At 44.5% G+C, this 27,329-nt stretch overlaps 1 protein-coding gene across 3 annotated transcripts in view; it reads right to left on the bottom strand.

Annotated features, from left to right (window-relative positions):
- Window positions 1-5,041: 5,041 nt before the first annotated feature.
- Window positions 5,042-27,329, bottom strand: part of bbx (bobby sox) — a 270,510-nt gene continuing 248,222 nt past the window's right edge. For all 3 annotated transcript variants that reach the window (XM_075692969.1, XM_075692970.1, XM_075692971.1), the window contains 3 exons: window positions 26,340-26,452; window positions 23,935-24,093; window positions 5,042-13,734 (listed from right to left, as the gene is read on the bottom strand). In XM_075692969.1, the coding sequence (XP_075549084.1) occupies window positions 13,649-13,734; window positions 23,935-24,093; window positions 26,340-26,452 (358 nt within the window). In that variant the 3' untranslated portion in view covers window positions 5,042-13,648. The remainder of the gene's footprint in view (window positions 13,735-23,934; window positions 24,094-26,339; window positions 26,453-27,329) is intronic.

Below are 27,329 nucleotides of genomic sequence, written 5' to 3'. Positions count from 1 at the left end.
AACAAGCTAGTATACCATACAGTTGACCACTACAGTTGATGTAACAAGTACACGTTACAGTCGGCCATTCCATACAGTCCGTGCAAAACGAAAGCCGGTCGCTACTGTTGCTGCAACAATAACTATATCATACACTTAGTGTAGAAAGTAGGCCATGCACTACAGTTGCCGCAATAAGTATACCATGCTGTCGGTGCAGATAAAGCAGCCCACCACAGTTGCCACAAAAAGTAATTAAACTGGTCTAATTAACCAAGTAAATAAGACTAATCAGGATTAATTGAGGGTATTTAAGATTATTGACACCTGATTTCGTTTGATCAACATTATTATAATTAGGGGTAATCATGATTAACTAAGGGTAATTAAAATGATGATTAGTTGAGGGTAACTAAGAATAGTGAGCTTCACTAAAATTTAATATAGCCTAATCTAATTAGGCGGATCAAGAATAACTAGGAATAAATTAATTAATGGCAATCAAGAATTATTCAGGGCACCTAATAACTTCAACATAATTTCAACTGAGAAATGTTTGATTGAGGCTAATCAGGATTTATTAAGAGTAATAAAGATGACTAAGTCTAATTAAGACTGGTTACCTTAATTGATCAATATTAAGATTATTTAACAAACAAACAATAAATCGAGCAAACTTCGCCATCATACGAGCAGACGCGTTCGTATACGTGAGAGACGTATGTGTACAAAATGAGCGACTGGAAAGAATGCTTATGCGCTATCTGACAAGTACCACTAGATTTCCTGCAGTAATTTTCTTTCACGAGTTTTGTATGCCCCCACCGTACCGCCACTGGCCATTTTCTTATGTTTGTATAACTAAACAATGCGCGCGATGTGCGCAAGGAGGTGCTGTGTGTCATCTCCAAACTTCAGCGCTGGTTCCATAAACAAAAAGTTTTCTTCTTCCGGGCAGGGGGGGGGGGGGGGGCGGCAGAGCTGAGGCCCGACCACCTTTCCGAACCCCATATATACAGGATGTCCCAACTTGAGCCAAACATTAAAAAATATGCAAATGCCACGTAGCTGGACAGAACCAAGGTAATGCTGTTTGCCACCGCTTGAAGGTGTGGAGATTATTTCTTCATTCCGCCTCATTAGATAAGTAGTCTTAATTACTTAATCAACTTCACAAATATTATATTTCGATGAAAAGCGTCAATCTGGAAAACTGTAGAGCAACGTGAAAAACTCCCTATAAGGTTTCTCTAGCTCGATACGCACTGCATCAAAGTGTTTTTCCGAGCGTGAAAGCCCGCGAATACACGCAAAGTTCCTAGAGCGGCCATTCGCGCGGCAATTTTGCGTGTATTTGCGGTGTTACGATCGGCCAACGTGACCGATCAAGCTGTAGTGACCTTCTGGCCTCTCCTGCACCACTGCGACGAATCGTTTCGTGAAGCTAAAACTGCTGCCCCTCGGACAGATCTGCGGCGATAAGGCGAGACACGTTTGGCGGATCGAGTGTTGTTTGTTGGTTCACTGTCCCCGTCACGTACGATAGGAGCAAGAAACTCCTGGAAAAGGCTGTTCTATGCCGTTCGCTCACAACTCTTGTAACCGCCACGGTCAATCAAGAGGCTCCAGTTTGAGTCAAGCGTTACAAACCCTGTCGACGAAGCTCCCTTCCTTTCTTCGTGTTCATGGGACAAAGATGCCGGAGTGCTTATGCGCATTCTCTGTCTCAGGGCAGAGCCCTCGGCGACATTGGACGCTCCGGTTGGAAGAAAGTGTGACCGCAGATTTCCTTGACCTAGCGATCGAGGGAGGACCAATGAGATTTACGCAGAGTGCTGAAATGTGTACAGTGTGCTCTGATGTGTGCTCGCCGGAAACACGTAGTCTGCTGACCTGTAGCTCGTGCTACGAGAACGACGTACTGGGGTCCGTGCTCCGGCCATTGCGGTACCCCCTTGTTCCACGTAGATAAGTTTGCACTTCCAATGCAAATAAACGCCCTGTTCCGTTCCTCATCCTCTAGACCTCGTAACCTTCACGATGGGAGCAACCTTCGTCAAGAAAACTCGGATGACGGCGTGGGCCCGCTTCGCCTTCGTGTTACGCGCCGGTGGCATAGACTAGAGAGCGACCCTTTGCGTGACGCCAGAATCTGAGGCCACGACCCCCGGCTCTTACAGCTGTTTAGTCATACAAACAGGAGAAAATGACCAGCGGCGCGGTGCGGTGGAGGACGTGCAAAAGCCGTGAAACATGAAGCATGGAGGCCGTCCTTATTGCTGCGTGGCTAATTGCCACAACTAAATTGTCGGGTTTTACGTGCCAAAACCATATTCTAATTAGGCACGCCGTAGTGGAGGACTCCGGAAATTTCGACTAGCTAGGGTTCTTTAACGTGTGCCTAAATCTAAGCACACGGATGTTTTCGCATTTCACCCCCATCGATATGCGGCCGCCGTGACCGGGATTCGATCCCGCGACCTCGCGCTCAGCAGCCCAACGCCATAATTGTCACATCTAGAAAAGCCGTAATATAGCCCTACCATTATATTATTTTTCGTGAAAACTACGAGCATAAGCGACGGTGACGTTGTACTCAAGCAGGTGCGATCGCACGCCGTTTCAACTATATTTCTTCAGCTTCTCCGGCAATATATCCGTGTGCATTTTTTATTGAAAGCGAAGATGGCAATGCTTCTAGCACAAAATATGTACATGCTTTTGTAGAAGTTTAGAAAATATACAGCCAGCATTTCTTTTTTTTTGGGGGGGGGGGGCGCTAAAAGTAAGAACTTGGAGAACGCTTAAGTTTCGCTTTTAGGAGTGGAATGCGACAGCATTCAAAAATCTCTGACTGGTTCTCACGCTTCCCAGCAACTGCAGCTTATGTAACCGTAATGTATTCCTGGAAACTCTGGCGGCGAACGCTAGGCACGAAGGCGAGCTTTCTGGTTCCTTTTTCCCTTCCCCCACAGCGGAAGCCGCCGCTGCCGCAGATGCGTAGAGTGCCTCGATGTGCTCCTCGCCCGCCTCTCCGCACAAGGTGGAGACATTTTTTGACGGGACTACAGTGGCTAGAATGGCTACAGTGGCCACTGTAACGGGACTCTCGCCGCCAAAACCACCATTGCCATGCCCAGCTTGTGAACGCTTGCCGCGTGATCGCGAGAACATTCTCGGTAATACTAATATGTCCACTTCTGAGTTGAATAAATTAAAAATACAGCTGTCTGCAAATCTCAAATACAGAAAAAGCATTTCATTTTTGCACTGCCGGTCTACGCACGACGTTGCGCGTAGCTGCGTCTGCTGTGCATGGCCTCCGAGATAGCAGCGGCGAGCTGTGTAGCACAATACCGCGGCGATAGCAAGTACAGCGGGCGTGATATTTCCGGAGGCGCCCGACGTTTGTGCGCAAGCGCGAGTAAGAGCGGGTGCTAGAGAGAAAATCTGGGGGCTTTTGTTCCTTGAATATCTATCCGACTTTGCCTAGGTGCTACGGAGGAGAAGTTTCTTCGCTCGTTTTAACGTGGTAGCGTTAAGGAGCCCATGTCAAACAAAATTCTGTGTCGGCGTCAGCCGTCGTTTCGGAGAAAAGAATTTTCGAACCATTCATACCCAGGCCCTCCATGTGATGCAAGGAATTTACTGAAATAATTGAATTTCGCGAGCTACAATACGTGAAAATATCGTAAACTATGACTTGCACACAACCTACAGACATGATAGCTCTCAGATTGTAATTTGACTAGACGAGAAAACATAATTATGTTGCGCGAAAACTCAAAGGAACACCTTTTCCAGCGTTTCTACCATTCACAAACCACCATCGGCGTCCGCCATTGGCGCGCGCCGGTGCGCGGTTGTCTCGGAGGCCACGGAGCGGCGCGCTCGGTCACTCTGCCAAGTGCGTACTTTGCACGGTCGCGCGTGCCTTATCTTGAAAGGGATCCGCAGGCGGCTCATGCTTTTGTGCGTGCTGTGACGAAGGTCACTTCGCTCGTTGCTGCTGCTGCGCCTGCGCACACCAGCGTTATGACAGCGAGTATCCGCGCTCATCGGGTGTGATGCGTTCGTTTACTTGTGCGCGGTGACATCATGCTTGTTAAAACAGTAAGCGAATATTTCCGAGTTCATACGGCCGATACATCTAATGCCCTACTTCGTATAGATGTCTGCTAATTTGCTATCCCAATCGATGATTCGCCTTTCGGGCGAAACCGCGACTTTCTTTAAGGTAGAGCGCCGCAGGCACAAGAAAGCCTGTCAGACGTACCTTTAGCTTTTGGGATCGGCGTACGTCCGGCATACCTTTAGACACAGCGATCACCAGTGCCCACTGCTTCACCTCGTCCACCGCGCCGGCAGCCAGCGTCGGAACGTAAACAAACTCGACGTCACTCCACAATGCCGACACGCCTATGGACAAACGCATACAACACGAGCGAAGCAACTTCTCTCCGCAATACCTAGTCAAAGTTCGATATTCAAGGAGCAAAAATCCCTAGATTACTCTCACGCACCCCAAGGCCCCTATATAAAACTTATCTAGTGACCTTAACGCACCCGCTCTTACTCGCGTCTGCGCACAAACGTCGGGTGCCTATGGAAATGCCACGCCCCGCTGTACTAACTAGCAATTGTAGAGACGCCGCAGGCTTAGACGCTCAGCTTTTCGGCGGGGCTTCGGCTCCTTCGCATATCCCCTGTGCAGCTTCCAGCGCGCGTAACAATGAATCACGCTTCGCTTGTCAAACTGCGCTTGAAACAGCAGCCATTTGCTCGCAGTAAACAAGCGTCAACTTAAAAAGCACTGTATGGCAGTTATTGACCAACTCGTTCCACGGAAGGAAATAATTGCACATAAATTGACTCTCTAACAGGCAGCAGACCTGCAAATGTTTCAGGTTTCAACGCATCCATAATGCATTGCTGACAGATAGTTGAGCTGCATCCACCCATTTATGCAATCCATAGTCTCTTTATGCAACTATATATATTTCATGTTGCACTTATTCCCTTGTGCACAATAAATTTATCTAGCTAATGAAGAGACATGAAGTCAGGCATTTCATAATTTCGTTTTTTTTTTATTATATCATCACGTCTCACAATCAAAGTGGCGATAAATAACCTCTCTCACTCGTCTCGCAGCACCCAAACAATGACAAGCAAACGAACACACATACAAAAAGTGGTGAAGAGAGCAAAATAAGATGGCGGACACTGTCGTTCCACCAGAACAGTGTCACCACACGCGCTGTACAAGTGTCGCGTCTTTCTTTTTGCTTTTCATTTTTCTTGTTCTTTCCAAAAGACGTTCGGCAGTCACTCCATTCGGCATCACTGTTACATACAAAAACCTGCGCAGCACCCTGAATCACTTTGCAATGGGTCATGTTACGCACAGCTACGAGACAAATAGGCGCAAGCTTTTGATCTTTGCATGATGAGCAGAAAATATTTCAATGAGCATAGTTCAGTACCTCCTACTCAAACCAATCATAACTTGAAGTGCCTGACAAGTGTATTTAAAGCATGAGTGTGCTCAAGGTAAGCAGAGGTTCCCACGTGATGCTATGCAAGCATTTGGCTTCCTCGAAGCTTATTTTACAAATCCAGCAACAAAGAGCCATTGCTCCATTTCACGAAAATGCCAAACAAATGCTTTTTCTAGAACACTGATGAAATGCATCGAATTTCTTTTTTGACACTCAATCTACGATGCAATCAGTACCTGTGACAAATGCTAGCGTCAGGAAAGGAGATTGCTTGTACAGAACAAAATGCACACCCGTGTCTGTACGAGCATGACCCACTGTGTATACAGTAACACACACGTATAGAAACGCACCACCAGAAAGGCATTTCTCGATCGTTCCCTGCCCTTGCATATGCAAGGCGTACAAAGCCCACCCTTTGTTCTTAAGTCTGCATGCTGTACAAAAATCACTGTTCTGTGCCATTCACCACCATGCCATACCCGTCATACTTCCCGGTGCACTGCTTTGTCTCCAAATGCCCGACACCTGTGTCCTTTACGCCAGCAAATGAAGGCCAGAGGTGCAGAGGAAGGGGTGGGAAAACTACAGGGGTTTGTGAATAGCTTTGTGAAACTGCCATATCAAAGTTTGAAATAAAACATCCGTAACCTTACAACAATCATCTCGCAAAGGTCAGCAAAAGCCTCCTCTTGGTGCCAAAGCTCTTTCATTGGCACTACAAAAATGTACCTGTCAAATTGCTTATGATGCAATTTGCTGACGCAATTTGTTTGATACGTTCATTGCCACTCATAAAATATACATTTTTATTTCCATCATATTCAAGCAAACCACATGCACACGCGACTTCTGAAACCAAGAAATTTTGCTAAGAATAAAGGAGCAATTCCTTTGATACATGCCGTTGCAACTATATCAGATATACATCTCTTTAAAAGCTTCTGCCATGTTAGAGGAAACCATGTGTGCGTGACTTGCAATATCAATAACTTCTGCTTAGAGCAATCAGGAGCCATTAAATTGTATCTGTCAGTAATATAGTTCACTTTTTAGCGTTAGTACAGAGCAATTTTCCCACCTCTACCTCCACACAGGATGTTTTTTGACTCAGAAGCTCACAGGATGGTTTTATATTCCGCACTTTCATTTACAGTGTTTTGACTGAAAGCCACTGTTATGTAACTTTCATTACTTCTACTGTACATCTAAAATATGTGCATAACTTTGAAGGTGCATGTATGCGGTGAAACTATGTGTATCTGCTCAAAGAGAGCCATAAAAGCTAGAGGGCTTATGTTCCTTGTCTTTCCCCTGCATCCACTAATCCCCTAGCCGCCTGCAATTCTTGTCTCCACAGCAAACAAGCAGACAATGGCAAATCCACTGAGACGAAAGGGGAGTATAAAACATCAAAGTAATAATTCCTACACGCAGCAATCTACAGCTGTGAAACAGGCAAATGGATCCACTATGCAACCTAACAGGCCCACAGTGTTAAAAGTTTACTGGAGCTTTTGACAAAGTAATGGGAGAAATCAGACTCAATGCAATGCGAAGCAAAATATTCAGCAGGTGATAAGCTTGCTGCAAGTATGTGGATGCAATGCAAAGGGTGCAGCCATTGCCGTTCACCTTTCACTGCGCCTGTGATCTAAAGATTCAATTTGGGATTAAGTACCAGAGTGTCCAATCTTTACAATTACAAACAACACAACAGTCCTTTTCGGAAGTATTTAGACCAATAGATGTGTAAGAGGCCAAATCAGAAGCAGTCAAGGCTTGTATTGCAGCCCAGTTATAGTTTTGCAGCATGAACATGCGGTTAACATTTAGCCATAGAACACTTTTGAAACAGATGGTATTTACCTGGCAACATACCAGATATAAGAAGAAAAGAAGAAAATGCGACCAGCGCCCAGTGAGGTTTCCACTTAAATGACTGCGTGATAAAAGGTAAGAAAGCTCATGAATAAAATGTATAGCACAGAAAAAAAAAAAACCAGATTCACAAGAGTTATACACTTTCCAAATCTCGCTCAGAAAAAGGTCACTGGCCTATGCAGCCCTCTCGACACATAGTTTTGTTTGTTCACAAGGAGCCTATTTGTAATTTAGTACGTCAGGAAGTCAAGACAATCCACTGCCAGCGAGTCAAGCTTATGTTTCAGATAGCCCCATTCCCATTCACTCAACTATACAGTACTTCGTCTATACCAAACACAGCTAATACAAGCTCACTTCTTCAAATTCGAAGTTCCTCTGGGTCACAGAATTGCTAAAGGCTACAGCCGAGCAACTTTAACCTTGTGAAAGCCAGGCACTACAAGTATGAAGCAAGGAATTGCAAACTCCATGCGGTGCCATTAATTTAACCCAAAAGTAAAGCAAAGTTGGAGAGAGGTGTCAGGGGGGTGGGGCGAGGGATGACAAAACACAGCTGCAGTGTTACAGGCATGGCCAGCAACAGTACGATTCAAGTAAGGATATTCACATGGGGAGATTTTTGGAGTGCTCTCAGATGTACCATGCAGTGATCTTAGCTGTGAGCAAACGAGCATAATCGATCATCAAAGTGCATGCTATTTGTTAAAGGGACACCAGGTAAAAACACTAAACCAACTTAGACTAATACAATAATCTCAGACAAATTTCCCCTCCTGTGATTTTTAAAAAGAAATGCTCATTAGCTGAGAAAATCCAAGGACAGACCTCCTTTTCTGAAACTCGCACCCATGCCATGGTGCCAGTGACATCAATGCAATGTCACCGATTACAGAGTACTTTCACACATTTGGTCGTGTTTTCCTTTTCATGCTGGGAAATTTACCAAGCATCTCCTTAAGTTAAAAATTTTCTTTTACTTTGCAAACAAAAGGGGGGGGGGGGGGAAAGTAGGAAGAGCCTGAATAGCAAGCACAAACTGAGGACACAGTGCTGCGTCCCATACCCTCAGGTCACACTTCTTCCAACTATCTGCATGCTTCTGAACACAAATGCCAACTGATAAACAATGCATGACATTGCAGCGAGTTGGTACAGGAATTTCAAGATGTAGCCAGCCATACACTGTTCTTTTGCGTCCTTTCAGGCAAATTACCAAGCTTACACTTGCCAACCAATACAGCCGAAGTTAGCGTCTTTTTCTGGTGTCCTCTTTTAAGATGTGCCAAAAAAAATGTTCAGTAAACCAACAAAAAAATATCAAGGAAAAACTTTGTATGCCTTTTGATCATGCTACAGCAAAACAAAGGAGTTTCAACGTGGTGATTGTACACAAAACGACCTTTCACAGGGGCTCAACCCATTCGTGAGTAGGCGATGTCCAGATATGTCGGCCATTATCACAGATTTACACCCCCCATTAATTCGTGTACAGGCTCGGTGTACAGGCACCGAGCATGTAGCATCTTGCCCTCCTCTGCCAGTCAACATTCCCCCAGTTCACACATCGTAATTTCTAAAAAAAATTGCCAGTCAACATCAAAAGAAATCTAGCATAGGCAGCATTAAGAGGCAAGTACACATAGGTAAATAGAAAGTATAACTCAATAATGTGCTGCGGTTACTTTCTTAACGTTCGTCTCTATAACCATAGCACTTCTTGAAACCAACACATGACCGTAAGTCACATACCTGCTCACAACTTGCACAAGAACATAGAACAATGTCTTTTGTTCAACAAGAAATTAAAAATGTCGGCCACGATAGCACGAAACGTCACTGCTTTGTTCTGCACTGCCAAAAGGACAAGGAAGCCAAATTTCCTGCAACCATACTACTGCAACACTTTCATGCCAGACAAAGCCCGGGAAAAGATAGCATCTCCAAGAAAGAATAAAATAAAATGCATGCCACATCTATCCCTGCACATCTAGGATTGTTAGCCAAACTGCAGTCAGGTTAGAAATCCCAGCCAAATAAGCAACAATGTCACAGTGTTGGCATGGCCATCATACCAATTTAGACCTAAAGGAGGCATCGGCAGCACAACGTTCTTGCTTGCTCGCTTGTTCATAAAGCTTTGTCATCATACTTCAAGCTCGTCAACAACGGGAAGACTGCTCTTTTGCCAAAAAAGTCCCAATAACTGCTGTTATTTGCACTTCAAGTTCATATTATAAGTGCAAATGTGCATTTACACTTCCAAGTTGCACATTTACACTGACCTTCCAAAGCACTGCCTTCTAAACATACTGTAGTAGGTCAAGAACTACTACATCCCTGTGGCTTCCGCAAAATACATTAAATTTAAATACATGCTTTTGTTAGGTAGCTGAGAGATTTAAACATACAAGAAAAGCTTGCGAGATGTAAATTGTATAATGTTCAACTAGCTCATGTTGGAAAACATGTGGACACTTTCTTTTCTCTGCACATCCTAAACAGTGAATAATGAAATCTCTTAATTGTTGGCTCAACTTCTGTTAAATTCCAACCAACAAGCAATCCTGACCTTAACATTTTCTACCCTATTCCATGCATCCTTGTCAAACAAGTAAGTGAGCTTGAAACAGAACCTATCGAAATGCATAGCAGAGTTAGTTAAAGTCACAGCCCCCCCCCCCCCCCATCATGAAATACATATGAAAAAAAAAAATGTGACAGAGATCATTGACTTTGCACCATCTTTTTCTTCCCCTCGTAAAGCCTCATGAAGCCTGCTTTTACTTACTAAGCTAATGAAATTAAAACCCTCAAAACCCTAAATTAATTCCAAAAAAATGTACCGAATTACCCAAATTTTTTATTGTCATAATTTGTTCGTTGTTATTCCAATTCTGAAGTTGTATTACTTGATTGGTTTCTGGTTAGAATTAACACAAAAATTAACTCATCTCTGAAAGTGGGAGGAGTGGAACATCGGGCTGAACGAGTATGACTCTACATTTTACTATATCAATACAACCTCCCATGACAACTACAGCGCTGGATTGGTGGTTAATGGGCTAAATAGTCAAGCTGTGTCGAGGACTAAGCTATAGAACTGCATCATTGAACCCTTACTGTAATTGCAAATCCATACCTTCTACCAATGAAACTAAAGACAAGATGCCTGTCAAAATAAATTCCCCAGCATCATTTCTAAGTTTACATAGCATGAACAGGTTGTTTTCAGTTGAGCAGGGTTAACTGTGAATTGTCAAAGCAGCCTACGGAACCAAAGCTGTAGAAAGCTAGTGTTAGGAAGCTTAAGTGTGCATAGCGTTGCTTTCTTTTCCTTTCCCTGAGCCTCGGAGTGAAGACAATCACTCGCCCTGAAGTGTGCATCCAATTAGGCATATGGAAGACTTCAGCCTTCCATATATACTTCAGCCTTCCTCACACTCGCATGAAGCAGATTGCTGCGACTACTTGAGAAAGGCCGAGCATTTTACTAAAGGAAAAAAAAAAACCAGTTTTACCTACCCAAATGTTTTCAATCAAATTTGTTTTTAGGCCAATGAAACCTGAGTGTAGGACAAAGACAAAAAGAAATCAATGCAAACAAGGACACAAGAAAAACTGTATTTTAAAGTAACTGTAATCTTGTATTCATTCCACCGCTTCATAATTTGTTAGTTTCTTGACGACATCCCTAAGTAAGGCCAATGGCAAGTGGCTTCATAACTTTGGGCAGATGAGCGTATGAAAAAAAAAAATTTGAATCTTGTTCGAAGGACCTGTACAAGAAGGCAGAGAGCTGACTGCAGACTCAGCTAATGCCAGTACTTTTGATCAGCAAACAGTAACATTGGTGAAGCAACACAATAGCGCCTCCTTTTCTTTTTGTTCGAATGATTTTCCCGATGGCCAAGAACTCCTTTAAATGGCACCAAAATGAAGTAGCCTGCCCAATGTTCACAAAATCCAGATGACAATCTCGCATATTCACTACACAAAGGTCAAACTTGAGACAGCCCACATTAAGTTAATGAGTGGTGCGACTTGAAATGCAGAAAACACAAAAAAAAGGTGCTGTGCGCTATTTGACAACTGGTAAAAGCCAGGAAACAGACTACTGTCTCCTCGAGCCCGTATAACCGCACCCGTACATATAAAGGCCAAATTTTTACTAACGCAACCCAGCACAACTGTCAGCACAGAGCAAAGCTCTACAAACAATTTTGTTATGAACAATCAGCAACACCCATTTTCACCAGACGGTGCACAGCTTATGGCAACACGGAACGCATTAATTTGCATATTGCCTTCCAGTGCGGCCCCCTGCCAATACAATGTGGACTGCTGCATAGCCGCACTCGAAGGCAAAATTTGCCAGCAACTCGTCCTTCGAATCTCATATTTCTGGTGTCGGTCATATGCACGAGAACAGGCTTTTGTTCTAAATGAAACAACTCATTCAATTGACTTTCAGCACAAATGTCGCAACAAGAAAAACTCTGTAATGGAGATGCCACCCACAAGAAAAAAGAAAATATTGGTGAAAATCAAGTGGGAACGTGCCTTGCCAGACTGCCACTGTTAACTAGTACGCATCAAAACACCTCTACCCTTACTGCTGTCTCATGCTGCTCAAGATGATGGGACAGAAATGCCACCACTGCTGCTGCTGCTGCTGTGCCGTCGGTTTTGTGCGACAAGAATGGGAGGAGGTCAAAAGAAACAACAATGAAGTAGAAAAACTTGGATCTAATGCATGTTTCTAGCTGTGCTTTATATACAGAATGTGCAGGTATGTTGTGTGCTGCTTGTGTGCGCACATTCACGAGAGAGGAAAAAAAAGGTCAAAATTGTTAGCAGGCACTGCAGCTGAGATCCTTAGCTCCAGTTGCGTGCGAGAAGGCCCTCTACTGCTCACAGGCCATATTCTCATTTTCTTTCTCTCTCTTTCTCGCTCTCTTAAAACTCTGTTATACATTTGACGAGTGACTTCGGCTCTGCATATGTACAGTTTGGTGCATATTGTCAGACTCTCTGCAATTTTTCTCTCTCTCCATCTCTCTCTCTCTCTTTACAAGAAAAGCAGATTCAGCAGCCTTATGTGAAAACAGTGTCAGAGTTGGGCAGAAAGAATAAGACCACAGTAATGGTATGGAGGCCATTACATTTAAGGACACACCTTTCTGATCACCACAAATATGCTCTGAACACTTCTTAAAACTTTTTTTCTTTCAGCCACTATATATATATACACAAAGACAAAAAAAAAAAGTGGACCCAAGAGTCGCTACTTACTTTATTCTACATGCACAAGCCTTAGCTTGTGTTAGCCTAGAAGGCCCCTAAAAATGACAAGCTAATGCTCCTAAACACTTTGTTCTTCCAACTTAGTTTGCCAAGACAAAACCTGCAGCTAGTATCAGATGAATAATTGAAAAAAAGGAAAACACAGGCGCTCTAAAATTTAAAAAAATAGGGAGTAGGAGAACTGCTGCTAATGCTGAGATAATGCACTGCCCTCGCACATACTTGACCACTGTCCCAGCCAGAAAGAGATAAGTCACTGCATTAAAATTATGCAAAGAAAAACAAAACGATAACACTTCCAACACAAATCACAGAAAGGGTGACGCAGCAGTCTTAAGACACCAATGGTCGTCGGAGGCGGGGGGGGAGGGTTGGGGTTGAGGGGTTCAAGAGTGGCAGCACTTCCCACTAGAACTCGCCGAAAGGCAACACCACATCCGCGACTGACGTTGTCGGCAGTGTCCGCGCTCAACAACAAGAAGACTTGGAGCACAGGAAGGCGCTATCTGGCACAGCTGTGTCAAAATCCGTCACTTGTGCGTGTGTCTAAGTCTTACAACCGAATGACCTAGAGGAAATGCCATGCCGCATACGAGCGGGGGGCCAGTTCGGTCATTGATGCGCATCACTCTAGGTCCGAGACTCTCACCGCACGTCGAGTTCTTCATCTCCAGTCAAGTTACATGCACGCACGCACACACACGCATTCACACACACACGTGATGACAAGGGTAAAAAAATGTCATGACGTCCAAGGAGGAGGGAAAGTAACGACGTCCACAGAATGGACGCCAGAACTACGCTACCACATCCTTGCACAGAAACAGAGAAGGGGAGGATCTCTGCGTGTCACGAGAGATGGCCGGAGGCAGAGGGCAGTCATCACAAAGTAGGCGCCCAGGATCTGCGGCAGACGACACTTATTGCTTGGCAGTTGGGCCCCCCCTTCTCCTCCTCTGATGGGGTCTAGGCCTGTGTCAGTCTTGCATCTTCTCCTTCTGACTCAGCGCAATGTCGGCCAGAGTCGCCAAGCTGCTAGGGTATTCCTCCTCCATAGGCGCACCTGTGGGCAAGGCATTAACCCTTTATTCACCAATGCCGAGTTGACAGAGGCCCCCATATGCTAGGCTTTTGTGCTCTTAAAAAGAAGGTGTTTCAACTTATTCACCTGCTTTTTCCTGCACACATGCGAACCATTCCTTACATAATACACTGTTACACTGTCGATCCACAGTATAATGGGGGCAACAGCTGTGCTAGCTTATCAGATATTCATGAGTTTTGCTGCACGCCCACAATCACAGTGTGGTGGCCTTGCAGTTGCAACGTACAAAATTTGCGACACCAGTGTATCTGCACACCAAAATGAGTGCACCGCTCACACAGGGCCAAGCTGCCCTTTTCCAAGTAAATGACATATAACCACCAGTCTTTTAAAAGCAGAGGAATGACTCATACCAGATATCACTGTAAAAAAGTTCCTACTTTTTCTCCTTGTGTACACATGGCAGACAAAGAGGTCAAAAAGAAGTATTCTAACCAACATCCTCGTATGACACAAAGGGTAAACCTAATGTTACTAAACATTGTTTGACCATTTTTTCCCTTGTAACCACCAAGCACTGCAAATGTCATTCCACCACACAATATTGCATTTGTAGGTATACACCACCATTTTCAAGTGGTCTGCAAGGATAGCTCAGGCTTCACCAGGCTAACTGACATTTTTCGGAGCCATGCTCCTTTACCTTAGGAGCTCTATGTAAACAAATGGGCATGTTGAAATTGTTTGGCTTAGTATCACTGCACCAAATTCAAAGTTCTTTTTTTTAACGTAGAAGTCAACATCTTGCTGATGAGTCTGTCAGTTTTCTGCCTGTGCCTCAAAACTAGTTGTGCGCTGTCATCTTCTTATTCAATGAAGACATTTCACATTCTAATCTTTGCTGAAGGTAATGGGGAAGCACAGTACCACCTACCCTCGTCATCACATCTCTCCACACAATGCATTAAGCCATCATTAACTAGCAACAAGATGAAATCAGTTGAGCAATACTAGCCATGATGCACATTTAGTGAAAGTCACATAAATCTTCTAAACATTTTTCATCACTTTCACGTTTCCTCAAAAAAAAGTTCAGCTCGAGGCTTCGAATTCAAGTCACACACCAGTTGCTTTAACAGGCATTAATAGAAGAAGAAGAAGAAAAAACAATTACTGCGGACTCATTTCATTACCTCTGCAGCTACCTGGCTACTATCAACGTCTTAAAGGAGCCACTACAGCAGTGGACAAATAGACTCCAAGAGAGCAATCCACTTGTTGCAGCAATATAGTAGTTGGTGACAAGCTAAGAGAACCTTGCTGATATGATCTCATTTTGTATGATTTCCTGGTGACTTTCATTATCTTTCAGCACAAACATTCAGTACGTCACCAAACTGCGATCGTATGTGTTTTCTGGCCACAAGATCCCACGTGAACACAAAAAGGCGTGCACGATCGAAAGCAGTAGGTACCTGCCACAGCAGGTTCCCCGCAGTATTTGCTGCCTGTGTCACACAAAAATGCCGGCACGCACTCAGTTTCCTCTGGGTATCAGCAAATATCCTCGAGGGCCGTCGTACATCGCATTCACAGCTATCACAACCAACTCAATTTCAGTAAACTTCCTTCTGTTTGACAACGCATGTGGCATAGTACTGTTGCAAGCTTAATGCATGCTTTTAATAGGCGATGACTTAAAGTGCCACCGTTCTCTGCTGCAGGCAGCCCAATGGGAGTGTCTTCTTTCACTCTAGCAGCATCATATTCCAGTGTCACCCATCTGCTCAATTTCGCTTTGGCTTATGATGTGTGTCTTAAAACTCTATAGAGTAGGAAAACAAGAAAGCACGTATTGGGCCGCTTAGGCCCTGCCAGCTCAACAAAAGTCTCTCACGCCACGGTCAGGCCAAACTGAACGCAAATAAACATAAACTTGCCAAAACAACAAGAACAACAATGTGAGTCTTAGGCTCCCCGTGGGCATCTCATGTGGCAATGATTTGCGTGACGCTTCGCATTATGTAGATATGCCAACTACGGTTAAGCCTTCTACATTCTTTTTCTGCATTCAGTTAGTTCGTTTTCCCAGTTGATACGGCTTTTCTCACATCTTGTTTCCCGAAAACACAAGAACGAGATTCTACTGTACATTGTTGTCCAACTCGAAGAAGAATCATATAGATGCACTAGCCAATAACATCTAACCGATTCCAAGACATCATGGCAGAGGCTAACTTCTTTCAAATAGAGTCAATTTCTGTTAATTTGACCCTGACGGGACCAACAAAATTGATCGAATTATCCAGCGGGTTGAACTAAACAAGATGCACAAAAAATGCTAAAACACACCCCTGATTCATTTGGCAGTACAGTCACCGACCGTTTATTCGGACCTCATGGGGACTGCGGAAATGTCCGAATAAGCAGGTGTCCGAAAAAGCAGATTAAGAAAAAAAATGAAATCCTTTATTTCCTTGCACTTACCGTATTTACACGATTGTAAGTCGACCACTTTTTTAAAATTTGAAAGTCTGAAGTTGGGGGGTCGACTTACAATTGAAACCAAAACATGTCCCCGCCAAAAAAGCGCGACCAACGGGAGCTACAACGTAGTTACAATTTTATGTTTGCTCTATGGCCCTACCCGTATTTTTTCGCTATCTCGCATGTTTGTTCGCTTTTCGGAAGGGTTTCTCAACATTTTTTAGAGTTTTACAGTGCACGCAAAAATCATGGGGGGTGGGGGGTGTCGATAGTTGATGGAAGCGCCGCTGTTCTTATTTGTGGCGGCACCCTGAGAATGGCGGCGCTTGCGGGGAGTATCGGTAGTTCGTGGAAGAGCAGACACCGCTCGTGGGATTCTCTTTCTCTGTTGAAAGGCATTGGTTTGACGCCTTTCACTTGACTGCCGGCTAGGTGCTACTTCTATGCTTCCCCAGTCGTCATGAGTGCTCCAGGCCCACTAATTGGACGGCACTCGTTCACAGCAGCGTTCAAGAGGGCTGCCATCCTTTACGCCAAAGAAACAAATCACTGCGCAGCGGTCCGCAATTTCTATGTTTCTGAACGGGTGGTGCAAGAGTGGCGACTGCAGCGAAGCGAAATTTTCACTGGTGACGGCAAGTGAGAAATTTCCCACGTGCCGAAGTCTGGACGCTTTCTGGAGCTGTAGGCTAAGCTTGTGGCGTACGTCGCTGAAATGCGTGATCGGTCCCTGCCAATGAAGTGCGACATGGTCATGAAACAAGCCCGGACCTTTGCCTTTTAAGGCCCTGCTCCGTCGTGAGTACTAGTGGCTGGCGGCAGAATACCGCAGAATTACGCCAACCGGACCTGTCAAAAGAGCCTCCCTGACGGCTGCGTGTGGTTGGGTGCATTTGGTGTGGGCTGCTGTTCCACAAGATGTTGCGGTGCGGTCATTTGCCAAATGTGAAATTTCGCTGGACTGCGATGCGCTGTGGGACTGCAGCAACGATGACGATGGCAGCACTAGTAAAGATGAGTAGCCCAGTGACCATGTCAGCTACTAATAAATTTTCGTTATCGAATGCGCCCTCGGGTATGCTCTCCTTATTTATTTTTTTTTTTTTTTTACTGTCACGCGATATGGGGGGGTCGACTTACAATAGTGTAAATATGGTATTCAGGCTCGGCAGTAGGCTTGAAGAAATCGTTAATGTGCCGTTGCACGCTGTTCCGTTTATGCGCAATCAGATAAGCCTGAATCTTGGAGAGGGTCGTACGGTCACTATAGGCGGCTGAAAGCACAGTCACTGCTTGTACATGCTCCGCATGCAACGGCAGCGTAGCACATGGTGCGTCATCTTCCGACTCAGAGTCATCGTCCGGCGTAGCAGCAGAAACCTGACGAATGATCTCGCCATCGTCGAGTTCTGCGCATGTCAGTACAGCAGTGTCAGCACCTGTGAAACTGTCAAATGAGACGGTGTCCGGAATCGCAATGCAACCACTGCGCAGGTCTCGGCAGAACATTTTCTGCTTCAGTAGGGAGCACATTGGAAGGCGACAAATCTTAGGCCTCCCGGCACCCGCTTGCCGTCATTTCCCAGCGCAGTCTACGCGGGCACTGTCGGCGCCATTAGACACTTGACGCGATGTTTCTGTATGCCGCGTTGGATCACCGGAACCTCGACACAGCCCACAAAGCAAACACCACCATGCCGACACCAGTTGCACAAACGAAAAATGTGACTTACGCGCAGCGTCGTGCGCGAAGAAACAAACCAGCTTCTGGATTGTCTTGACACGTCTTACTAAGCTGAAACCGGACCTGCTGTAGAGCCACTCTATCGAAACAGGCAGAAACGATGATGATGAGCGGGGATTTGCAGTAGCGCCACTTCGTGGGGCAGCAAGGAGGCTCCGTTCAAAACAAAATGGCATTCAGCAAGTCGGACCATGCACCAATCGGAGCCGGTGCATGGTCCTCTCGATTGAGTTGGCTCAAGGAGTGTCCGAAAAATCAGACGAGAGGTTGCAAGGTGTCCGAACTTTCGGCAGTTGTTATACATTATGGTCTATGGGGAGAATGGCGGTGCCGTGAAGCAGACCGAATAATCAAGCATGTCCGAATTTTAGGAGTCCGTAAAATCAGTCGGCGACTGTATTTGCTTGACTTTAACATGCCTCCAAATCAAACATGCACCCACTTTCAATGTGTCCGACATAGTAAACTAATGTAGAATGACATTAAAGCTCCTAAACAAAATATAAATCTAATGCACACCCGATTTTTAAGCAACAGAAAATATTGCACAATGGCGGCCGGTTTTCGCAAATCAGCCACAAGGTATCTTTAAAGTCAGCTTCGCTGCAATACATCCGTGTTATGCGGCAAAACATGCACACATTGTGAAGGCAGTTGTGGTTTTGTCTCTTGATTGTATCGCACAGGCAATTTTTGGTCGAATTTTCTCTTACAAAAAGGCGGGTGTTAGCATCGGGTAAATACTGTAATCAAACATTGTGAGCTACTGTTACCGCTTGAAAATCTTCCTAGGGCAGGCCGAAAAGGGGTAAATACCGTAATCAAGCATTGTGAGCTACGGCTATGGCTTGAAAATCTTCCAGGCCAAAATCGGGTAAATACCGGAATCAAACGCTGTGAACTACAGTTGTTGCTTGGAAAACAGGCGTTTTCGACGACAGGTGTGACTTGTGTTCAACGCATTAACTGTCCCCTAGCTCAGCCAAGACAGACGCTGCCACTAATGGAGTCACTATCGATGTCACAATAGGGGTCAGGCATGTGCATGGTGACTGGTCATATTCAAATTATCCAGCGAAGGCAAACTTTAGTATCGAAATAAGTAAATCTTGGGCCCACGGAAATGCATAGGCACTGACCAGGACTTTCGGCCGGGGTTGAATTAAATAGAAGTTGAATCAAACAGAGTCAAATTATGATAAGTCTACTGTATCTACATCTCTCAGGAACTATGTATCAGAGTATGAAGGGCAGATGCAACGTGGTTTTTCATGTGGAGCTTATATTAAATCTTTTATAGTGCTGAATATTAATTGTGGAATAGGAGATGCAGCCAAGTTGAAGTGACTGGAGCGGACTGGAGCAGAACTTTGTGCCCAGTTTGGTTGTGCCCCCATGCTTTGGTACTTTGCATGTGCCCTCTTTTTACCGTGACAGGATTCGACGCACTTGTTGTAATAGTACGGCGATTTAAAGAATTTTATATCTGGCAGCAGTTTAAATACACAGAGTCGTAAAGTGGTAAATGCACTGAAGTGTGGTCGCTGTAACTGATAGATCATTATACAGTAAAACCTCGTTAAACCGTACCCGCTTAAAGAGTAGTTTCGTTTTAAAAGTAGTAAAGCCAAATCCCCGACTCAGCGGCCATTGCACATAATGTGTTTTGTATTCACATAGACCGTACCAGCTTATTGCGTACAAATCTGTTAACACATAGTGTTTCCACTTTTCGTCACGCAAACATGGCGGGTGCATCATCTCCATCAAGCGGCCCGGCAGAACAACAAGCCTCAGAGATCAGAACAACGGCCTCCAAGCACCCTGTGCGTTTGCATGTGAAGCCACATCAATATCAACATCATTTCAGCGCCGTGCCATAGCATAAAGAACCATGCAAGAGAGTGTTGTGACAAGTACTCCCATCATGCCGAAGCTCGGATGAAAAAGACGCCAGGTGCCCAGCATAGAAGAAAAATTAGACATCGTTCATGCTACCGAACCTGACACGAAATAGTCACCACTGGCATGCGACAGGGATCTACTGTTGACTATGGCGAGTATGGTTGACTATGGATTTGGAATGCGAAAAAGTTGCTCGGCAGCACTGCTGTGACTGCGTAGAGATGTCGGCTACGAGGTTCGACTCTTCACCATCGTTGCGTCTGCTGTTGCCGAAGTGTCGACAAGCAACAGTGATGAGGACGACACGGAGAGCGACAGAACAGGCGATTCAGGCCTGACAGTGGCAGAAGCTGCGCGTCACGTCAGCCTCATGAATGCAATCATCGCGACGAGAACAGCACCACGCAATGAAAAAGGTGCCCCGCGACTCCTGCAGCGCTATCGCCCGCGTGCACGGAGAACATGCGACACCAACGAGGAATCTGCCATGCGAGTGTTTGCCGAGAAGAGGGGGCTGGCTGAAAAGCTGGCTTACAGCTTCAGTAAGTTTGAGGCCACTGTCGTCGCTGCTAGGCCACCGCGGCATCAAGCAAAAATAACATTCTTGTAGCGTGAAGTGAATAAACACTGCATGTCCTTTTACCCTTTCATCGCACTCTCTCTGAGTTCCGTTTTTGACAGGTAAGTGGGCAATCTCATGCTATTTCGGCTAAGCAGTACTACCGTTAAGTGCATACTTTTTCCGAACTCCGGCCAACTATGGTTTAACGAGGTTTCACTGTATCCGGGGTCGTTATAAGTGGCTTCGACTGTATATCGTACTACCACTCACCGCTACATTCGATATATCGTATGCTGCATCCCTGCAAGTGCACTTCTCCTTGTGTCACTCTTCACATCATAAGAAATATTCGTGCCAGCAAAATGACACTGTTTTGGCAGATACTGACAAACAAGACATTGAATCTGAAGGGCAGTAGTAAAAACGAGCAAACTGCATCTTTCAAACTATGGATGGCTCGTACAGCAGGGGTCTTATTTGCACTCCATAATGACGCATTTGCTTTAGTAAGTTTCGCCGCAACCCAACCGTGTAACGCAGTGAATAATATTCATAGTGAAACCACCAAATGCGCAACAAGCCCTTTCAAGTGCATGAGGTGCACTGCGGTTTTTCGCAGCACAGAAATGCAAACATTTAGGGTAAGCGTTGCAACCACTTTAATGAATATTCTGCACTATGGGTGACTTGCAACAGTCATCTGCAAAAAATTACAAATAAGTAACCTTTTGACCTTTCAATGTGGCAAAAATAGGTAAATTCCCGCTTTTCACGATATCAGAAGACTGTTCAAGAGATGCAGAGTTTTCAGGTAAGCTTCATAATGACAGGCATATCTTATATTTTGAATTATTCATGCATCAAACTATATTTCACGATCCCCTTTAGTTCGATATATCGAAGATGAACTGCAGTACCGTGCCAGAATGAAGTACGAACCTTGGAAAATGCATATTGCAGTACATGCTATTGCATCTGACATCATCCACAATTAAGTGCTGCATGTGCGCGCACCGCCATGTTGAGGGGTTCGCAGATTTGCGTCCTACTTCGCTGGCACCCACCACCGGACTGCTGCAACCCATTCTTATTGAACAATGCATGTTACTGGATGCCAGTGCAAAGAAATTGCTTTCTTGTGTTCTTTAGAAGCCCCTCCTAGAATGCATGCATTGCAGGACAAAGTGGTTATTCTAAATACGGGCCGCTAGCCTGTTTGCAATGTTGCAGAGGTGTTTAAGAAATGCAGAATATGAAATACGCAAGGGGTTGTACGGAGGACATGTTGTTGTTGACAGACAGCGATAAAGTGCTCTCTAAGAGTTACGATGACCGACATATGGCATGAATAAATCTTCATTATGTGAACCTAAGGTTGGCAGGCTCGTCATTATCCTACTGTCAGAATCGGAGGCACGATGTTTCTTGCTCAAAAATCTAGTGCACATTTGATTTCTAGTTAGTTTAGCAGCTCTAATGTCATTTTTACGTTAGCTTTCTACTTGAAACACATAGAGTGTAGGTTCGCATTCAATTTATGAGAGTGTTAGAATCAGGCAGATAGAGTTAAACCTCAATATAATGAAGTTGGTAAAATTAGCAATTCAGTTCATTACATCAAAATCTCTACATATTGAACTTCGATTTTTTATGCATATAAGCACTCGCCAATTGATTTTTCTTGCACAAAAGGGGGCCGCAAAAATTTACTTATTATCCTGCAATTAGAGAAGCAAATTTGAATAAAAGAAAAAATCTTTTATTGAATTTGAGAGTCTCATGCCATGGTTTCATGCCACCTTGATGAAAACTTCCCATCATCTCACTGACTAATTTTGCCGCAAATAAAAGTATTTTCAGTAAGTGCGTTGCTCCTGTAACATTTGGATATAAGCAAGTGAGCAATTTTTCGGAGCTGCTCACTTTTACTTGCAGCACCGCTAACTTACTCCATAAAGCTGACTTGTAGGAGTTCTCTTAAACCAATGCATGAGGGTGACTGAAATTCCTGATGCCCTGTCAGAACTTGCTCAATTTTTCAGACATGATGCGCGCGAGATGTTGCAAAACAGAAAATGTGGCAGTCGTGAATAAAGTTGCTGCAAGTCAGGTTGTCACTTTGCTTGCGTTCAAGCGCTTTTAAAGCGAAGCTTTCTGCACCGGGCCATGCGTCTTGATGCTGCATTGATAGAGGTGTGAGGAAAATGGTTCGGTTCGGTGTCTTACCACTCTGGTTGACGCCAAGGAGATGTTATGTCGGGAAGCCACAGCAGTTGAATGGACATGAAAGTTTTCCTTACACCAATCACCATAGAGCATAGGAGCTGCACTTCTTTATTAGGCTATCTATGTGCTGTACGGCCGCTGTCAGGAGAACTTTGTCAGCAAGGCATCAAACCATAAAAGTAATAGCTGGCTCTCAAGTTCAGCAACGTTGATTTCTTTTGGTATTGAAATTAGTTATTTTTTTTACTGCACGATCATTCAGACATTTTTTACGGCCCCTTCTGTGTAACTAAGGGTCGGTGGACAACTGTACTTTACATAAAATGTCAAATTTCGATGTGGCGAGATTTCAATATAACGAAGTAAAGTGCGAATTTTATTGGCTTCATTATATTGAGGTTTAACGGTACATGCAGAGGCCACTGTGCTCAGTCGCTGCAGTGCTTCACTCGTGCCTGACATAATATACAGGCATATGTAACCATGCATCTTTCTCTGTGAATGCACCTGGGAACACAGTGAACCATACCATCTAAGCAAACCACCAGCCCAATAAAGGCTTTTACTATACATTCTTCATGAAGAAGGCCCTTTGCACAATGGAATGAAAAAATTATAGCAGTAAAACTGGCATACATGGGAGAGGAACAAGATCTTTTCTATGTGTTTAACACCATAATATGCGTTTGCAAGAGTTGGAGGCAAGTGGTGCATTTTCAGCAGCAGGCAAACTGTTTCCCTCAAGGTAGGTGGTACTACCTCGGGCGCATATTTAACATTTATCAATTGTAGGAGTGTTCCCTGATTGGCTAGCGGAAATGGCTACCACTCATGAATGTGGACAGCGTGACCATGAAAAAAGCTTGTGAATATTGGCCCTGAGCTATTCAGAAGCAGCACAGACATAACAATCCAATGTTTCCAAATGGTCTTCCTTGTGGGTACTGGCGAAATCCAATGACACTTAGCTATGATGACCTGATCGCACGCAACATATTCTTCATATCACAGCCAATGGGGATGAGCAAAATTTCCAACCACAGAAAATTTTGTTTGAAAAATTATTGCCAGTACGAATTCCACCCTGCTGCCCCATCAGCTTGCATTCCCGCGCTTCTATAGCAGGAGCTACCCCACTCTGCCACCTATATAGACGTATGCCATTCCTGCAGACTTGGTGCAAGTGGGCTGCTTTCCTTACAAAGTGCCTTCTTTATCGCCCACTCCTTCCTGCAAGACTTCGGTCCCCAAAGTAAGTTGATAAAGTAACCGAAAATTTCAGTAATGGGAGCACCTTTGCGCCTCTTCCGCTTGTCCTTTTTGGGGCTGGTCCGTCCGGCATCCTCCGATTCTTCCTCCTCACCGCTATGCCATTCTCTCACTCCATTCTCCTCAGTAGACTCCGAGGCGCCCGCATGGTCGGACTCTGTCCCCGAGTCATCAGCCTTGCAGTCTGCAATGGTTTCCCACAGGCAGAAAAGGTCAGCTTCTCGCAAACCAACCACAATCTACGCGCCAAATAGGTCAAATGGCCAGACCCTTGGGTCAAATGAAAAGCAAGCACTGAAATCACTACAAGGCTGTTATGTGCCAAAACAAGACCCAATAAACTTCTATGTTGACGGCTGAAATCCAGACAAGCGAACAGGGTGCCTTACAAGCAGTGATGCACAGGTTCAAAGTAAAATTTTGGTTCCCAGGGCCAGAGCGCACTGTCCTGGCATCGTAGGCATCGTATTCTGGCCCACCAGCTCAATTTTATTGCCACAGTCTTAAAGTACGCTACGTAATAGGAAAATGACAGCATGTGTCTCAGGTCACCAGGGTGCACCAGCTTGGCATGTTGCCATATTGTGTTGCAACGACTTGTGGATCACTTTATGTAGATGTCCAATTTTTTTTAGTGACTTCGGGTCATAGATTTTGCCAGTTAGTATGCATTTTCGTGTGTTTTTTTCTGAGGTGCAACAAACTGGGTTCCACTATACAGTGGAACCCAGTTTGCTTCCTGTATATACATACAGGAAGCAAAATATCGGGAACTGGCTTTGTATTTTCACAGTATAGCACACTTAAAGCACACGCACAACACAGCCTTACAGAGAGCACCACGCATCCTGCGAGGATGCAGGGTATGTGCAGGGTAAGTCCAAGCGACAGCTTTAAGTTCAAAACCAACTCATTTGGAGGGGTTGCCACTTATCCAGATGGTGTCAAGCTGAGTCAAGCAAAGTTTTGCTAACCGTTTGTTTCCACATATCTTGTTCTTTTTCTCAGCCCCAAGCCTCATGCATCCAATGATTTCATCCATGTGGCTTTTCCTTTACGCCGCCTGTGCTAGGTAGTCTTTTTGACATTACAGCAGTTTCCCACAGCCTTACTGCTAAAATCTGTAAGACTGCTGCTTATGTGGTCATCCCAAATATGTGTGACCATGTTCCTTTTCATCACTGAGGTTATCTTGAAGTGTCTGCGAAGAGATCATAAGGCATGCAGCTTCTGGGTCCAACCATGCACTTTGATTTCTAAACTAATGAGCTCTACATATACTTTGTAATTCAATGATGACCACCCGGATCGAATAGCTTACAAAGCCCAGCTTCAATAAATGAGTGGTCAGCTTGGCCTATGGCACACAGCAAAAATGCCGTATTTACTCATATAATGACCGCACTTTTTTGTCAAAAGAATTGACGCAAATTCAGGGGTGTGATCATTACGCGGGTTAAATTTCCCACGAGAAGAAACACTTTCTTTTTTCATCCTGCATTTGCTGTGGGATGACAAGCAGGTGGCTGCCGCTGTCAGTGCGGGACACCAAAACAAAAATGGCGGCCGGAAAAGCAAGCCGAACGCGATTATTTTCTTTTTTCTCACGAGTACATTACACGCATTGAAACAGTTTCTTCCGTATCAGTAATGAATATTATCGTTAATATCGGCAAGTTTGCAACTATAACTTAGCCATGTCCACTTTGAGGGGACAGAAACAGAGATGGGTGCGCTTAGCTGCCAGTGACATAGAAACACATGGCGGGCATGCTGCGGAAACTGCGGCATTTGTTTTAATTGCTATCCTAATACGGCACGTTTCCGCTAAGGGTGAGCGAATATCTTAGCTGCATTACAAGCGTCGGTGTATGAATAGTGTACACTTTTAATGTATCAGTGTAAACATGGCCACTATCGTTGCGGATTGCGATTCGTTGCGTGCCCACGAGTGCAGATGAGAAAAATCGAAAGGTGCCCTTTGTGTTGTTGTTGTTGACCAAAACCATTATGAAGCCATTATAATAAACCCGAGGCAAGTTTGGTTGTAGCTCTTTTTTTTTTTTTTCATGTAAGTGCGGAAAGTGATGAAAGGAATGAAATGGGGCATCTGCTTATGAATGTTGGGTGCATGCAGACCGCTTGGCATGTCTTCAAGAGTCATTTGTGTAGAATTCAACAGATGGTAAGTGCAATCATTATTAGCTACACTTGGCACACGACATATCGCTTCAACAAGTGCAGGGTGCGATCACTACATGGGAAAGAAAAAAATCGAATTTCGACGACAAAATTCAGGGGTGCGATCATTACGCGAGTGTGATCATTATGCGTAGTGAATACGGTACTATGCAAGATGTTGACGTCCTGTTTAAACTTGGAATAACTGTATGTATTTCAACGTTCTTGACAATTCAACGCTTTACTCACCTTGTCTGCCGCTAGAAGAGCCAGAATCCCGCCGTAGCTCCTTTTTTCGTCGGCTTAAGACCTCAATGTCACACTTTGGAAGGGCAGCAAGGTGTTCGTCCAGGTCAAAGTCCCTACAAGAGGACAAATAAATAGCCGAACTTGAAACATAAACTCGGCCAATCCAGCAGTGAAAGCATTCAGAAGTAGGGATGGTCAATTAATTTTTGTTCAATTAACACTTAATCATTCATCGTTTTAGACCGTAATCAATTAATCACTTTCGATGCGGGGCTTTTCAGTGATTAACTGATTAATCAAAATTTTTGCCAGGTACATTAAAAAAGTTGAAACACAGTTATCTACTTTTGCAGAAACCTATCTTAAATGTTTAAGAGGTGGAACCAAGTTAGAAATACAAGTGCATAAAGTTTGATAAGAATAATCTTTCATTTGTTAAAGACTAAATAGAGTTGGCACTAGTGCACTTTGATCATTAAGTGATGCACTAAAAGGAGCCCTGAGCCATTTCTTACCAAAGAGGAGAAAGGCATTTTTGCGGCATTTGCCGCAAAAAGTACTTCAATGTGTTCAGCAGAAGTGGAATTATTGGCAATCAAACATGGCCTCCGCAGTGCTCCCATTCCTTCTTCATGAATGCCTTGCACTGCGAAGGCTACGGCGCAGTGGAGCGTGACTACAACGCTCCGCCTTGTCACCTGACGCGCTGTTCAAATTTCATTTAGGATGTTAAAGCAAATGCCACGAATTCAGATTTTGGTGCCTACCACATGCTAAACATAAGCAAAACGCAGTTGTCTTCAGTGAGCTTCAGTGTGCTCAACCAGTGGACTCGTGGCGTCACCCCACAGCAGCCACGATATGTATGCTATGTAGCCGACTGCAGCTACCAATAGCAGTTGTATATGGGAATCAGCCTTATTACAAAATAAAGCATAAGCCTGCCTCCTTAAGAGAGTAAACAGCCAGACTTCAGTTGAAAAGAGAGTG

This window comes from Dermacentor variabilis, chromosome 5 (genome assembly GCF_050947875.1).
Source record: "Dermacentor variabilis isolate Ectoservices chromosome 5, ASM5094787v1, whole genome shotgun sequence".
Taxonomy (NCBI): Eukaryota; Metazoa; Arthropoda; class Arachnida; order Ixodida; family Ixodidae; genus Dermacentor; species Dermacentor variabilis.
This window is presented reverse-complemented; position numbering and strand designations above follow the sequence as displayed.